Source organism: Eptatretus burgeri, chromosome 6, assembly GCF_056783735.1.
Source record: "Eptatretus burgeri isolate ZD-2024b chromosome 6, Ebu_testis_v1, whole genome shotgun sequence".
Lineage (NCBI taxonomy): Eukaryota > Metazoa > Chordata > Myxini > Myxiniformes > Myxinidae > Eptatretus > Eptatretus burgeri.
The window spans coordinates 56,535,085-56,551,517 of NC_140966.1; the positions used below are offsets into that span (position 1 = coordinate 56,535,085).

Genomic DNA, 16,433 nt, shown 5'->3' on the forward strand with positions numbered 1-16,433 from the left:
GAAACAGGTTCGTTCTGCGCATGCGCGAACGACCCCCGAAACTCGTTCGTTCTGCGCATGCGTGAACGACCCCCGAAACGCGTTCGTTCTGCGCATGCGCGAACGACCCCCGAAACTCGTTCGTTCTGCGCATGTGCGAACGACCCCCGAAACTCGTTCGTTCTGCGCATGCGAAAACGACCCCCGAAACTCGTTCGTTCTGCGCATGCGCGAACGACCCCCGAAACGCGTTCGTTCTGCGCATGCGCGAACGACCCCCGAAACTCGTTCGTTCTGGGCATGCGCGAACGACCCCCGAAACTCGTTCGTTCTGCGCATGCGCAAACGACCCCCGAAACTCGTTCGTTCTGTGGATGCGCAAACGACCCGCGAAACGCGTTCGTTCTGCGCATGCACAAACGACCCCCGAAACTCGTATGTTCTGCACATGCGGGAACGACCCCCGAAACGCGTTCGTTCCGCGCATGTGCGAACGACCCCTGAAACTCGTTTCTTTCTGCGCATGCGCGAATGACCCCCGAAACTCTTTCGTTCTGCGCATGCGCGAACGACCACCGAAACTCCTTCGTTCTGCGCATGCGCGAACGACCCCGAAACTCGCTCGTTCTGCGCATGCGCGAATGACCCCCGAAACTCGTTCGTTCTGCGCATGCGCGAATTTCCCCCGAAACGCGTTCGTTCTGCGCATGCGCGAACGACCCCCAAAACTCCTTCGTTCTGCGCATGCGCGAACGACCCCCGAAACTCGTTCGTTCTGCGCATGCGTGAACGACCCCCGAAACTCGTTCGTTTTGCACATGCGCAAACGACCCCCGAAACTCGTTCGTTCTGCGCATGCGCGAACGACTCCCGAAACTCGTTCGTTCTGCGCATGCGCCAACGACCCCCGAAACTCGTTCGTTCTGCGCATGCGCAAACGACCCCCGAAACTCGTTCGTTCTGCGCATGCGCAAACGACCCCCGAAACTCGTTCGTTCTGCGCATGCGCGAACGACCCCCGAAACTCGTTCATTTTGAACATGCGCGAACGACCCCCGAAACTCGTTCATTTTGCACATGCGCGAACGACCCCCGAAACTCGTTCGTTCTGCGCATGCGCGAATTACCCCGAAACGCGTTCGTTCTGCGCATGCGCGAACGACCCCCAAAACTCCTTCGTTCTGCGCATGCGCGAACGACCCCCGAAACTCGTTCGTTCTGCGCATGCGCGAACGACCCCCGAAACTCGTTCGTTCTGCGCATGCGCGAACGACCCCCGAAACTCGTTCGTTTTGCACATGCGCGAATGACCCCCGAAACTCGTTCGTTCTGCGCATGCGCGAACGACCCCCGAAACTCGTTCGTTTTGCACATGCGCGAACGACCCCCGAAATTCGTTCGTTCTGCGCATGCGCGAACGACCCCCGAAACTCGTTCGTTTTGCGCATGCGCGAACGACCCCCGAAACTCCTTCGTTCTGCGCATGCGCGAATTACCCCCGAAACTCCTTTGTTCTGCGCATGCGCGAACGACCCCCGAAACTCGTTCGTTTTGCACATGCGCGAACGACCCCCGAAATTCGTTCGTTCCGCGCATGCGCGTACGACCCCCGAAACTCGTTCGTTCTGCGCATGCGCGAATGACCCCCAAAACGCGTTCGTTCTGCGCAAGCGAAAACGACCCCAGAAACTCGTTCATTCTGCGCATGCGCGAACGACCCCCGAAACGCGTTCGTTCTGCGCATGCGCAAACGACCCCCGAAACTCGTTCATTCTGCGCATGCGCGAACGATCCCCGAAACTCGTTCGTTCCGCGCATGCGCAAACGATCCCCGAAACTCGTTCGTTCCGCGCATGCGCGAACGATCCCCGAAACTCGTTCGTTCTGCGCATGCGCAACCGACCCCTGAAACTCGTTCGTTCTGCGCATGCGCAAACGACCCCCGAAACTCGTTCGTTCTGCGCATGCGCGAACGACCCCCGAAACTCGTTCATTTTGAACATGCGCGAACGACCCCCGAAACTCGTTCATTTTGCACATGCGCGAACGACCCCCGAAACTCGTTCGTTCTGCGCATGCGCGAATTACCCCCGAAACGCGTTCGTTCTGCGCATGCGCGAACGACCCCCAAAACTCCTTCGTTCTGCGCATGCGCGAACGACCCCCGAAACTCGTTCGTTCTGCGCATGCGCGAACGACCCCCGAAACTCGTTCGTTCTGCGCATGCGCGAACGACCCCCGAAACTCGTTCGTTCTGCGCATGCGCGAACGACCCCCGAAACTCGTTCGTTCTGCGCATGCGCAAACGACCCCCGAAACTCGTTCGTTCTGCGCATGCGCAAACGACCCCCGAAACTCGTTCGTTCTGCGCATGCGCAAACGACCCCCGAAACTCGTTCGTTCTGCGCATGCGCAAACGACCCCCGAAACTCGTTCGTTCTGCGCATGCGTGAACGACCCCCGAAACTCGTTCGTTCTGCGCATGCGCAAACTATCTCCGAACCTCCTTCGTTCTGCGCATGCGCGAACGACCCCCGAAACTCGTTCGTTCTGCGCATGCGCAAACGACCCCCGAAACTCGTTCGTTCTGCGCATGCGCAACCGACCCCTGAAACTCGTTCGTTCTGCGCATGCGCAAACGACCCCCGAAACTCGTTCGTTCTGCGCATGCGCGAATTACCCCCGAAACGCGTTCGTTCTGCGCATGCGCGAATGACCCCCGAAACTCCTTCGTTCTGCGCATGCGCGAACGACCCCCGAAACTCCTTCGTTCTGCGCATGCGCGAACGACCCCCGAAACTCGTTCGTTTTGCACATGCGCGAACGACCCCCGAAACTCGTTCGTTCTGCGCATGCGCGAACGACCCCCGAAACTCGTTCATTTTGAACATGCGCAAACGACCCCCGAAACTCGTTCGTTCTGCGCATGCGCGAATTACCCCCGAAACGCGTTCGTTCTGCGCATGCGCGAACGACCCCCAAAACTCCTTTGTTCTGCGCATGCGCGAACGACCCCCGAAACTCGTTCGTTCTGCACATGCGCGAACGACCCCCAAAACTCGTTCGTTCTGCGCATGCGCGAACGACCCCCGAAACTCGTTCGTTCTGCGCATGCGCAAACGACCCCCGAAACTCGTTCGTTCTGCGCATGCGCAAACGACCCCCGAAACTCGTTCGTTCTGCGCATGCGCAAACGACCCCCGAAACTCGTTCGTTCTGCGCATGCGCGAATTACCCCCGAAACGCGTTCGTTCTGCGCATGCGCGAACGACCCCCAAAACTCCTTCGTTCTGCGCATGCGCGAACGACCCCCGAAACTCGTTCGTTCTGCGCATGCGCGAACGACCCCCGAAACTCGTTCGTTTTGCACATGCGCGAACGACCCCCGAAACTCGTTCGTTCTGCGCATGCGCGAACGACCCCCGAAACTCGTTCATTTTGAACATGCGCGAACGACCCCTGAAACTCGTTTGTTCTGCGCATGCGCGAACGACCCCCGAAACTCGTTCGTTCTGCGCATGCGCAAACGACCCCCGAAACTCGTTCGTTCTGCGCATGCGCAAACGACCCCCGAAACTCGTTCGTTCTGCGCATGCGCAAACGACCCCCGAAACTCGTTCGTTCTGCGCATGCGCAAACGACCCCCGAAACTCGTTCGTTCTGCGGATGCGCAAACGACCCCCGAAACTCGTACGTTCTGCGCATGCGGGAACGACCCCCGAAACGCGTTCGTTCCGCGCATGCGCATACGACCCCCGAAACTCGTTCGTTCTGCGCATGCGCAAACGACCCCAAAACTCCTTCGTTCTGCGCATGCGCGAACGATCCCCGAAACTCGTTTGTTCTGCGCATGCGCGAACGACCCCCGAAACTCGTTCGTTCTGCGCATGCGCGAACGACCCCGAAACTCGTTCGTTTTGCACATGCGCGAACGACCCCCTAAACTCGTTCGTTCACCTTTTTCACAGACAGACCATTTTCACCCTTTGAAGTGTGTCTTTCCTTTAGAGAAATTGCAAAGAAAGCCAAGGTGTCAGTGAGTACAGTTTCCTACACCATCAAAAGGCACTTGGAAACTGGGGTAAACCCTGACAGGAAGAGGTCTGGTAGACCCAAAGCCACAACACAATCAGAAGACAAGTTTCTGAGTCAACAGCTTGCATGATAGGTGGCTCACAGGACAGTAACTTCAAGCACAGCTTAACACTGGTCGAAGTAAGGAAGTCTCAGTTTCAACTGTGAAGAGAAGACTGAGCTTCAGGTTTGACAGGTCGAGTGGCAGTAAGAAAGTCATTGCTAAGATGGCAAAATAATAAAAAGAGGCTTGCCCGGGCCATGAAGCACCGCCAATGGACTACTGAAAACTGGAAGAAGGTCTTATTGACCGATGAATCAAAATTTGAAATCTTCGGTTCATCACGCAGGGGTTTTATACACCATTGAGTAGGCGAGAGGATGGTTCCTCAGTGTGTGACACCAACTGTCAAACATGGAGGAGGAAGCGTGATGATCTGGGGCTCTTTTGGTGGATCCAGAGTAGGCGACTTGCACAGAGTGACTGGCATCCTGAACCAAAAGGGCGACCACAGAATTTTGCAACGCCATGCAATACCCTCTGGTCTATGCCTAGTTGGTCAGGGGGTTCATCCGACAGCAAGATAACGACCCAAAACATACCTCCAGGCTGTGTCAGAACTACCTTAGAAGAAAAGAACAAGACGGTAAGCTTGAAATCATGGAATGGCCAGCACAGTCTCCAGACTTAAACCCCATCGAGCTGGTTTGGGATGAATTGGACAGAAGGGTGAAAGCAAAACAACCTACAAGTGCAACACATTTGTGGGATTTTCTGCAACAATGTTGGGAAGAACTTTCCAAACAAAATTAGATTTCCATTGCGGAAAGAATGCCACGAGTATGCTCGGCTGTTATATCTGCAAAAGGTGGCTACTTTGATGAGTCAAAAATTTAGATTAAATTTTGTTCAACAAAACGATTCCATGATTTCTTTTTTTTATCTGAAATTGTTTATTTGTTATCTGCTTTAATTTCAGAGTACATTGAAACATTAAACTGCTTAAATTTCACTGAAACCTCGAAAAATGGGGTGTTCTTACACTTTAGACCGGTAGTGTGTCTGATAAAGTTGATGATTTCATTTTCGCTGTCATCTTGTACACCTTTCCAGGTAGCAATGTACCAATTTAAATGGGTTATAATGTCTTTTCATCTCAGATACTTAGATTTGCAAGAATTTGTTGCTTGAGTGCTTGAGCCACTAAAGGCCCCATCACACCTTGACAATTTAGCCAGCGTATGCCTGACGTATGCAAAATTTGGCTAAAACGCTGGCACACATCGAATACGTTATGGGTAAGTTTGTATACGTTAAGAGCACGCTGGCATACGTCGTAGTACGCTGGCATACGTCGTAGTACGCCGAGGTGTTAGACAAATTTTCCATGCTTGAAATTTTTCGACGTATGCCAGCGTATGGCTCGCACGTTCCGCATAATGCTGGCCATAAGTTGTAGGCACGTTACGCGATCCTTGACACATGTCAACGCACATTACTTGTAAGTTACTCATAAGTCGAAACACGTCGAGGTAATGTTTAGCGTACCCAAAACTTATTTCTAACCTATGAGTAACGTGTTGTAGGCACGTTACGCGATCGTTGACACACGTTACTTGTATGTTACTCATACGTCAAAACACATCAATGTAATGGTTAGCTTCAGTGTTCCAGACTCCCTGTTTGTTTGTTTTTGTTTGTTTTTTTCTTCTTCGGTATGACGGTGATGTTGACACTTCCATTTCTAGTGCGGTTATAATATAATTAATAGGCGACCGCTCAATGATTTAAATCATAACTGCACTAGAAATCGAAGTGTCAACATCACCGTCACACCGAAGGAAAAAAAAAAAAAAAAACCAGGGAGTCTGGAACACTGACGCTAACCATTACATTGATGCGTTTCGACTTATGAGTAACGTACAAGTAACGTAAGTTGACGTGTGTCAACGATCGCGTAGCGTGCCTACAACTTATGCCAGCATATGTGGAATGTGTCATACGTCGAGAAATTTTCAACATGCTGAAAATTTTTCGACGAACTATGCGTATGACGACATATGCCAGCGTACTACAATATATGCCAGCATGCTATTAATGTATACAAAACTTACCCATAACGTATTTGACGTGTGCCAGCTTGGTTCGGCAAATTTTTCATACGTCGGCATACGCTGGCTAAAACGTCAAGGTGTGACAGCGGCTTCACACTTCGATGTCTAGTGCAGTTATGATTTGAATCGTCGAGCCGCAGCCTATGAATAGCCTACGCCACGTGATTGTCGGCGATACGCTGCCGCGCGCTATGCATAAGTTAGATTATCGTTGGGCATTGGTTGTGAACGCCGACAACACGCTCAGCATTCGTTGGTATAAGTTATCTATTTGTGATTAAAACGTTCTGTGTACGTTACTAATACGTTATGCATACGTCCAACACGTTATTATATGCCCAAAATTAAAAAAAAATTCAATAGTTCAGCGTACGCCAGTATTTTACATACATTTTGAGACCTTGCCATACGCTGGCTAAAACGTCAAGGTGTGACAGGGCCTTTAGCAAGCACTCAACAAGCTAATTGGAAACCGATTGCAACTGGAGGTTCCATCACTTTTCCCTGAGATAACCAGTTGTTTGTCTTAAATCAAGTTCAAGTCTTTAAATGTCTCTGCATGTGTTCCTGATTTGTGTAACAACTCTTACATGAGAGTAAGACCCTATAAAATAAAAAGAAATGATTGAAGAGAGACAGTTTGGGACATGTGTGGGGGTAGTGGGTGGAGTATGTTCAGGGAAGGTAAAAAAAATTCCCCCATGTTTGGGTACATAATAAACAGATGAGTTTTCAATATGAGAGAGTTTATTTCAACTTGGTGCACGTTTTCTTGCTGACAAAGCAACTACAGCTCTACATTGGGAACGATTTACAAATACAGTACTGTACTGTATTCTGAAGCAGGGGTTATATGTCATATGTAAAGGAGATGGGTGGAAGTGAAGAGTATTTTTAAAATGGGGGAAGGAAAGGGGAGGTAAGGGTGAGGGTAAAATAGAAAGGAGTTGAAAGTGGAATGTACAAAATGTTGGGTGGTACGTGGGGGAGTTGGGAAAGAGGGGGGCTGTTCGAGCGGTTCTACATTTCCACCGTTTTTGGTACGTAATATGTAGATAGTCTCTTATAGTCTCGAGCAGAAGTGAAGGTAGCCGGTTTATATTATTTTTGGACTAGATGCATTTGAGAATGTGATTTTAACTTGAGATCTATTGGCAATGATTGTTGAGCCTGGTGATAAGGACATGGCAGAAACAACTAGAATGGCACTCGGTAGAGCGCATACCTCCGCTACGCAATGCCTGATCCACGAGAACATATCGGGGCCAATACATTTTTGAGATATCGTGCTATATATCGTTTTGGCCCCATTTCTCAATAGTGAAGTATCACTTGAGAAATTTTTTAATTCTCCTATCTGGATCTGGATTCAGATCTTCACCAAAATCGAATCAATTCGTCCTCATCACAAACCCAACCTGTCCACAAACTTTCATCCGGATCCACCAACACCATTTTGAGATATCCTGCGCGTGCGCACGCACGCACGCACACACACACACACACACACACACACACACACACACACACACACACACACACACACACACACACACACACACACACACACACACACACACACACACACACACACACACACACACACACACACACACACACACGAAAAAGACGTCGTGCGGAGCGTGATACTTGCAAAATCCACCTTCCCCCTCTCCAAAGGCTGCCATGGATACATCAAATTGTCCATTTCATCAAGATTAAAATTGACAATCTTAATCAAAGCTCAGGTCAATCAGATGAAAATTGAATATTTTTCAGATTGAAATTGATGAGTTTGGAAGTTTGACCTTGAGTTAACCTTTGACATTTTGACCTCAAAAATAGTTGGCTTCCAAATTCAGTGATGTACTCTGCAATTGCTGTTTAGTTTTCAAGTTAATAGGATGTAAATTGATGATTTTTCAGTTGAAAATTGATTTTAGATGTTTGCCCTTGAGTTCACCTTTGACTTTTTGACCTCAAATAGTTGGTTTCCCAATTCAGTGACACAATATGCAAATCCTGTTCAAATTTCAAGTCAATCAGATGAAAAATGGCGATTTTAGAAATTTGACCTCAAGATGACCTTTGACCTCAAAATCAATCGGCTTCTCAGTCGGCTTCTCTACAGCTTGGCAATAGAATTGTGACCTGTAGACGACTGACAAACAAACAAGCAAGAAAGATGTCATGCATAGCACGACACTTGCAAAATCCATAAAACAAATTTGACCTCAAAAATAATTGGCTGGTTGAATTCAGTGACCTGAAATATAAATCCTCTTTAAATTTCAAGTCAATCGGATGAAAACTGAGGCTTTTAGAAATACCACCGAAGTTGTTGTCCTTTGGCCTATGTTGACCTTTTGGCCAATGTTGACCTCAAATAATTGGTTGTTGAATTCAGTGACCTGAAATATAAATCCTCTTCAAATCTCGTCAATCGGATGAAAATTGAGGATTTAAGAATTTTGGCCTATGTCAACTTTTTAGCCTACGCTGACCTTTTGGCAGATGTTGACCTCAAAAATAATTGGTGGTTGAATTCAGTAAGCTGAGATGAAAATCATGTTCAAATTTCAAGTCAATTGGATGAAAATTGAGGATTTTAGAAATCTAACAAAGTTGTTGACCTTTTCACCTTTTAACCTCAAAACAATAGGCGTCTTGCTTCTGACGAACTCTACGAGGTGGTGAAGTTTCATGAAGATCGGATTAAAATCGTGACCTGAAGGCAATAAACAGACAGACAGAATAACGCACAAGACCAACCAATACACTTTTAAAATCTTCGATTTTCACAAGTACCGGTAACAGACAAACAGACAGGAGTGAAAACATAATCTCAGTGGTGGAGTGGTGGAGTGGTGGAGGTAATAAGATATATCAGCTTATGAAAGCCCAGGAGAGAACATCTTATAAAATCTCTATTTCCAGCAAATGTCTTTCAAAAGATCCCTGAACTCACTTTGCCAAACATCACCTGAACTTGGAGAAGTCCATGAAATGGCTATTGAGACTATTTACTTCTGCAACTTGATGTTTAATGCAAAAGGCAGGGAGGGTAGCTTGGAGGTATTCACACTCACCTTTGAACTATCCAGACTGGGCATTGGGTTTAAATTGCGATCCAGATATGAACTATTACCCTGGTGTTCCCCATGCAGGGCGACGCATCGATGTGCGTGTATCGTCCAGTAGAAGGACGTCAAGTCGAAGGACCAGTCTGCCAGCACCACTGATCTTTGTTGAACATTTAAAGATCCCACGTTGTCTTTCACAAAGAGAAGGTGCGTTATCACCGGCACCCTGAACAAATTGTGCGTTTCTGTCCAGTGATTTCTTGCTGACAAAGCAACTACAGCTCTACATTGGGAACGATTTACAAATACAGTACTGTACTGTAATTTTCCACTTCACAATAACAGCACTTAGTCTTCGAGAGAGGCAATGGCGACCACTTGCTGCTTTGGCATCATGACACTCTGTAACAAGTATGGGTATATTTGATTGACCAATGCAAAGGACAAACCTTTCTGAAGCTGCTCTCTCATCATGTGAAACATAATCATAACCTTCTACTCATGTTACTGTCTGTCTTTCTATGGATGTTTTGAGCACCATGTTACAAAAAGCCTCTTTCAACATCAATCATTATGCCTCAGACAATTTAAACTTTTTTGAGATTTTTATATTCTGCATCCTTGTTTTGTTACATTCATTGTATTGTTTGCCTTTTTATCCTTTTCTATTGTCTGTTTTCGAAGCATTTCAAGTTTCCAAGGCTTGTTTTGCCAAACCTTTCTTCGTTTCATCTACTGTACTCACACTCATCACAGGATATGAGATCTTCAATGAGATAAACTGACTTGCTTTGTTTTTATCCCCACACATTTTGAAAAAAACAAGGGGGTATTGTAATCGGCTCCTTCTGTCTGTCTGTCATGTTATCTTCTCCTAAACGATTGTGCAGAAATTCACCAAACTTAGTACAGTAGTCATCACCACATAGCACGAAGCTACAAGAGCTGTATCATTTTTGGCCGAGCCTCATGTGGCACCGTCAAAAGGTGAAATCCCCCCCCCCCCCAAAAAAAATACAATTACGTTTTAATAAAATTAAAACATTTTAAAATGAAACTTTGTTTATGCAATCAACATTGGGAGATGCATGAAATATGTAATGACTTTTTTGATTTGACCCCCGGTTCATACCCCGGATGGTGGTGATGGGGTCACAGGGGACAAAACGGAAAGGCATCAACTTAAACTTTGATATTGGGTCATTCCTGGTGGAACTTTTTGTCGTATTTCAACATTGCTTGAGGTGGGAAGCTTAGGGATTTGCAACGGCGTACCATCGACTTCGCTTGAGTGTATTATTCTTTTTCTCTTCTCCTCTCTATATTTCATCAAAAAGATTAAATTTGCTCATCAAGCTGCATATTTTACTGCTCTCAATATAATATCCAAGGTGGCAGTTTGTCACTCCTTGGACCCTTTTAAAAATATTTGTGGACATCAAGGGTCTCCTGGAGTTCAAACTTGCATGTGCTTCAGCCAAAACAATAAATTCATATGAATAATAAGAACTTTAAGGACTCTTACTTTCACAGCAACGAATACAATGAAAGTCCAGTTTCTTATAATGTTCATCTCGATTCCAGAGAATCCTACCTATTAAAATGCCCACTTACTGAAAAAAAATGCTTGAATTGCTGATTGTCCAATAATGTGCACTACATGACCAAAAGTATGTAGTGCTCATCCATCCAACATCTCGTTGGATCTCACCTGCTCATCCAACATCTCGTTCCAAAATCATGGGCATTAATATGGAGTTTGCCCCCCCCCGCCCCTTTGCTGCAATAACAGCCTCCACTCTTCTGAGAAGGCTTTCCATGAGTTGTTGGAACATTGCTGTGGGGATTTGCTTCCATTCAGCCATAAGAGCATTAGTGAGGTCGGGCACCGATGTTGGGCGATTGGGTACGGCTTGCAGTCGGTGTTCCAATTCATTTCAAAGGTGTTCGATGGGGTTGAGTTCAGGGCTCTGTGCAGGCCAATCAAGTTCTTCCATGCCGATCTTGAGAAACCATTTCTGCATGTACCTTGCTTTGTACATGGGGGCTTGTCGAGCTGAAACAGGAAAGAGCCTTCCCCAAACTGTTGCCACAAAGTTGGAAGCACAGAATCGTCTAGAATGTAATTGTATGCTGTAGCATGAAGATTTCCCTTCACTGGGACTAAGGGGCCTAGCCCAAACCATGAAAAACAGCCCAAGACCATTCTTCCTTTTCCACCAAACTTTACAGTTGGCACTTCATTCGGGCAGGTAGTGTTCTCCTAGCATCCGCCAAACCCAGATACATCCGTCAAATTGACAGATGGTGAAGCACGATTCATCACTCCGGAGAACACGTTCCCACTGCTCCAGAGTCCAATGGTAGTGAATAGTACACCACTCCAGTCAATGCTTGACATTGTGCATGGTAATCTTAGGCTTGTGTGAGGTTCCTCAGCCATGGAAACTCATTTTATTAGGCTCTTGATGAACAGTGCTTGTGCTGACGTTGCTTCCAGAGTCAGTTTGTAACTCGGTCGTGAGTGTTACAACCGACGACAGACGATTTTTCCACGCTACATGCTTCAGCACTCGGCGGTCCCGTTCTTTGAGCTTGTGTGGCCTACCACTTCACGGTTGAGCTGTTGTTGCTCCTTGACTTTTCCACTTCACAATAACAGCACATACAGTTGCCTGGGGTAGCTCTAGCAGGGCAGAAATTTGATGAACTGACTTGTTGGAAAGGTGGCATCCTATGACAGTGCCACATTGGAAGTCACTGACCTCTTCAGTAAGGCTCATTCTGCCAATGTTTGTCTATGGAGATTGCGTGGCTGTGTGCTTGATTTTATACACCTGTCAGCAATGGATGTGGCTGAAATAGCCGAATCCACTAATTAGGAGTGTCCACATACTTTTGGCCATATAGTGTATTTTACAACAGCCCATTAATAAGAATAGTTTTTGATAACAAAAGGTACTGCAATAAACTCACAGGATTTGTTCTAGAAATGAACTGTATTAAGGACAGTACCAAAAGAGTCATAAAAATAATGCAGTATTTAAGCATTCGTTTTATACATCATAATGTTTGAAGTGGCAGTAAAATTTATGAGAGTTCATATATGTCTGCTGTATTTAAAGATGATCGCAACTTGGCTTCGACCTTCTAGAATTAGTTTATCACTAGCCAACTATTTATGGTCTTGCTTTACAATGTCTGGCATTCACTCATGATTCCGTGTTTCTTCATTTGTTTATTTCTCCTTTTTGTTTCTTCATGAGCATCGACAGCGATGTATAAAAATATGCCATAGGACAATTGGTAGTTCTTATGGCCTTGAGAGACTTCAAAGGTGGTGCTGACACTGTCAGGATACCAACAAGCCCTCTGTTGGTGTAGAACCCTTTATAAATCCTGATAACAACTCTGAGTATGCCTGAGGGCACTCCCCACCTCCCCACCACGATGGTTTGACAGCAACCATTGCTACATTATGAAACATACACAAAAAGGCAATTCAGCCCATCTACCTCATGCCATGACAAAGTACCAACAATACACTTCTTCAATACCACAGTGGCAGCAAGTACAGTACAGATTATGCAATTCAAATAGATGCATTTTTATGACATAGGCGGCAATCCATCTACTTTTGCAAATTTGATATATCCGATGGTTAGAAGGATAGCTTAGAGGCTGTGACTGTGCCTGAGGACACTCCCCACCAACTCCACACCATGGTGGTGTGAAAGCAACCATTGCTACATGATGGAACATATACAAGTGGAACAGCACTCTGTAGAAATAGAATGCATACACTTGGTAGAACGCAAGGCTGAACAGTTTACCTTTTGTATCCCACTGATTGGCCATATCTGGATCCAGACCTGACTCAAAATCGAATCAGCTTGTTCTTGTCATCTATCCAGTTTTGTCATAACTCATCCACAACTTTTTGAAATATCATACTATATATCGTTTTTGGCCCCAAATATCAGTGGGAAAGAATCACATAAAATTTTTAAAATTCTCAGTGGTCCGGCAGATATGTGAAATATTCTGGTAGTTTTGTGCCTTTGATGATACAAGCATGAAATTTGGTACACAGTTATAGCATACCCTTAGGAAACATTTTGGATATAGGGACATTCCAGATTACCCCTAGGGTCAAAATGGTGGCCATTTTACAAAATGGCTGCCACGAATAACAAATTCTGCCTACAAGGTCAGCAAAGTCATATGTGCTTGGTGCAAAAAACAATGTAGTGAGTATAATATGATTATTATCAACTAGTATGCACATGCTTCATTATCTACTTCATATTTGACTAAAACATGCATCTACGGTGGTCTATGAGGGACAAAGATAAGAGTTTACCATCGCAATAATGCATGGCTGGAACAAGAGCTCTGCAATATGATCATGCATGTGAATGTTACCTGAATATTGTTTCTGGAAATATAAATAGATCAAAAATCAAATTTGGTGAAAGGAACTTAGACTGCATGAATATTTCCATTATTAATTACATACTGGTAGCTGGCAATGTCGCGATTAAATGCATAAATTTGCGAAATCGATATTGATGTACTCACTGTATTAATTTTCATGATTGCATAATAGAAATGTTCAAACTACAATGGTGTGTTCATATTGATTTGGGTTTAACATGGTCCTGTCCAGCGCAAAGAAATAATGCATGGTGGCCTATTGGGGACATCGAGTGACAATCACCCAAGATCGCCATTGTGTATATATGCATCTCCTCTGGGCCGGGGTTCATAGTTGAAAACATTTTAACTCTGCTATTCTGTTTTCAGGTGATAACTCCACTGTAGTGTACCCAAAGACTAATCCCCTGCTTGGTGGTGGTTCTTCCCAATTTTACAGTGACTGATTGGTGGTGGTTCAAGACAATGGCCAAGCATTTCAAACTATTAGACGCCCAGCAGCGAGGGCTAAGTACATCTGTTACATCAATTAACCAGACAGACTGGAACCTATGTGTGCTGTGTCAGATGGACACCACTGAGCCTCTTCATTGTCCAGCTGACTCCAAGCGAAGCACAGGAGGGTCTGGATACCAGACTCTGGCAGACAACCTCCTTAGGTTCAGTGAGATCGACTGCTTGCCAAAATCTCTCGACATGTCCCGCTTGGACGATGGTGAGGGTATTGAGTCCACCTTCCAGCACGACAGGGCTAAGTGGCATGATTCGTGCAGACTACAATACAACAAAACTCAATTTATTCGGGCAGAGAAGAGGAAAACAACCAGTGGGGATACCGAAGGCGTGACACGAAAGTATACCCGTCAGAGTGTGGACCGCACAGAGTCACTGCTCGAAACGTGTTTCTTTTGTGACAAGCCAGCAGGTAACGAGTCTTTGCGCAAAGCTTCTATCTTTGACCTGGACAGACGAGTCAGGAAATGTGCTCTGAAACTAGAAGACAAGCCACTTATTGCTAAACTGAGTGCTGGAGATATGATGGCGCAAGATGCCCTGTACCATGTAAAGTGTCTGGTTTCCCTCTATAACAAAGCAAGGGACACAAAGAGAACCTTGGATGACCAGGATGATATCAATCATGGCAACGCTCTCAGAGAACTGGTGTCCTACATCGATGATGCCCGCATGGACGCTCTTGTGGCACCAGTGTTCAAGCTGGCAGACCAAACAAGTCTGTACAACAACCGGCTGAAACAGCTTGGAACAGTCTTGACTGGACGTGTTCACTCAACCAAACTCAAGCACCGGATCATGACATATTTTCCGGACATGGAGGAGCACAAGCCTGGCCGAGATGTTGCTGGTCTTGCCCCTTGTAGCCATGAAGAGGCTGACACAAGAATGCTACTCCATGCTGAAGACGCTGTGAGGCATGGATACAGCAAAGTGTTGATCCGTACAGTAGACACTGATGTCGTGGTCCTTGCGGTGACGGCAGTTGGACGTCTGGACATTGATGAGCTCTGGGTTGCTTTTGGCACAGGAAAGAACTTCAGGTTCTTGGTAGCTCACGAGATGTCTGTGGCACTGGGACCTAACAAGTGTCGAGGTTTGCCATTCTTCCATGCCCTCACTGGATGCGACACCGTTTCAAGCTTCGGAGGCAGGGGGAAGAAAAAAGCATGGGAAACCTGGAAAGCCTGTGATGAGGTCACTGATGTCACTGCAGCATTCTGTGCCTTGGCTGCCACGCCAACTCCTTCAGCCGTAGATGACCACATGGCTGCACTGGAACGTTTTTTTGTTGTGCTCTATGATCGCACCAGTAGCCAGGAACATGTCAATGAGTGTCGCAAGCATCTGTTCACCCAGAATGGCAGATCAATAGATGCTCTCCCACCAACTCGTGAAGCCCTGAAACAGCACATCAAGAGAGCTACCTACCAAGCCGGCTACTGTTGGGGCCAGATGATGGTGTCCACACCAGAGCTCCCATCACCAAGTGACTGGGGGTGGGTTCACACCGATAATGGCTGGGACATATACTGGACAACCCTCCCAGAGGCAACTGAGGAATGTCGGCAACTACTAAGGTGTGGCTGCAAAAAGGGATGCAGAGGACAGTGCAAGTGTGTCAAGGCTGCACTCCAGTGCACAGCTCTATGTCATTGTGGTGGGGAGTGTACAAGAGAGTAGAACTGGGACAAGAGAGATCACAGATGATAATTATGTAACATGTACACATGTATCCATGCATCATAGTAGACTCTGTTACCTGGATCTAGAGGTTCCACTGTATAATTTTGACTCTAAGTTGATGTTAGGATCAAACAGAAGCACTTCCTCTGAGTTCAAGAGTGTTAAATGAACAAGTCATTCCATGGTGCTTGATAACAGTTTTTTGAAGAGTTTGTTGTAGAAAACCATCCAAAAGTGCAAAAATGCACCAAAAAATGACCAAATAAATGGTTTATTCACACTTTGTCACATTTATTTGCTATGTCTTATTTGCTCGAATCTATATTTAGTTAAATAAAACCACTGGTATGCTTCTTAAATATAATTGTATCCACATGTATCCTCCTTATACAACACAAAATCGGCTATTTTGTAAAATGGCCGCCATTTTGGCTCTGGGAAGAATCTGGAATGTCCCTATATCCAAAAATCTTTGTAAGATACTGCCCTAGCAGTGTGCCAAATTTCATGCTTGTATCACTAAAGGCACATTTAAAAAAAAAAAAA

At 46.1% G+C, this 16,433-nt stretch overlaps 1 protein-coding gene across 1 annotated transcript in view; it reads left to right on the forward strand.

The window, feature by feature from the left end:
• Positions 1–16,154, forward strand: part of LOC147024838 (uncharacterized) — a 35,880-nt gene extending 19,726 nt beyond the window's left edge. The window contains exon 2 of the mRNA XM_085885149.1: positions 14,128–16,154. Coding sequence (XP_085741275.1) covers positions 14,128–15,884 — 1,757 coding nt within the window. The 3' untranslated portion in view covers positions 15,885–16,154. The remainder of the gene's footprint in view (positions 1–14,127) is intronic.
• The last annotated feature ends 279 nt before the right edge of the window (positions 16,155–16,433 follow it).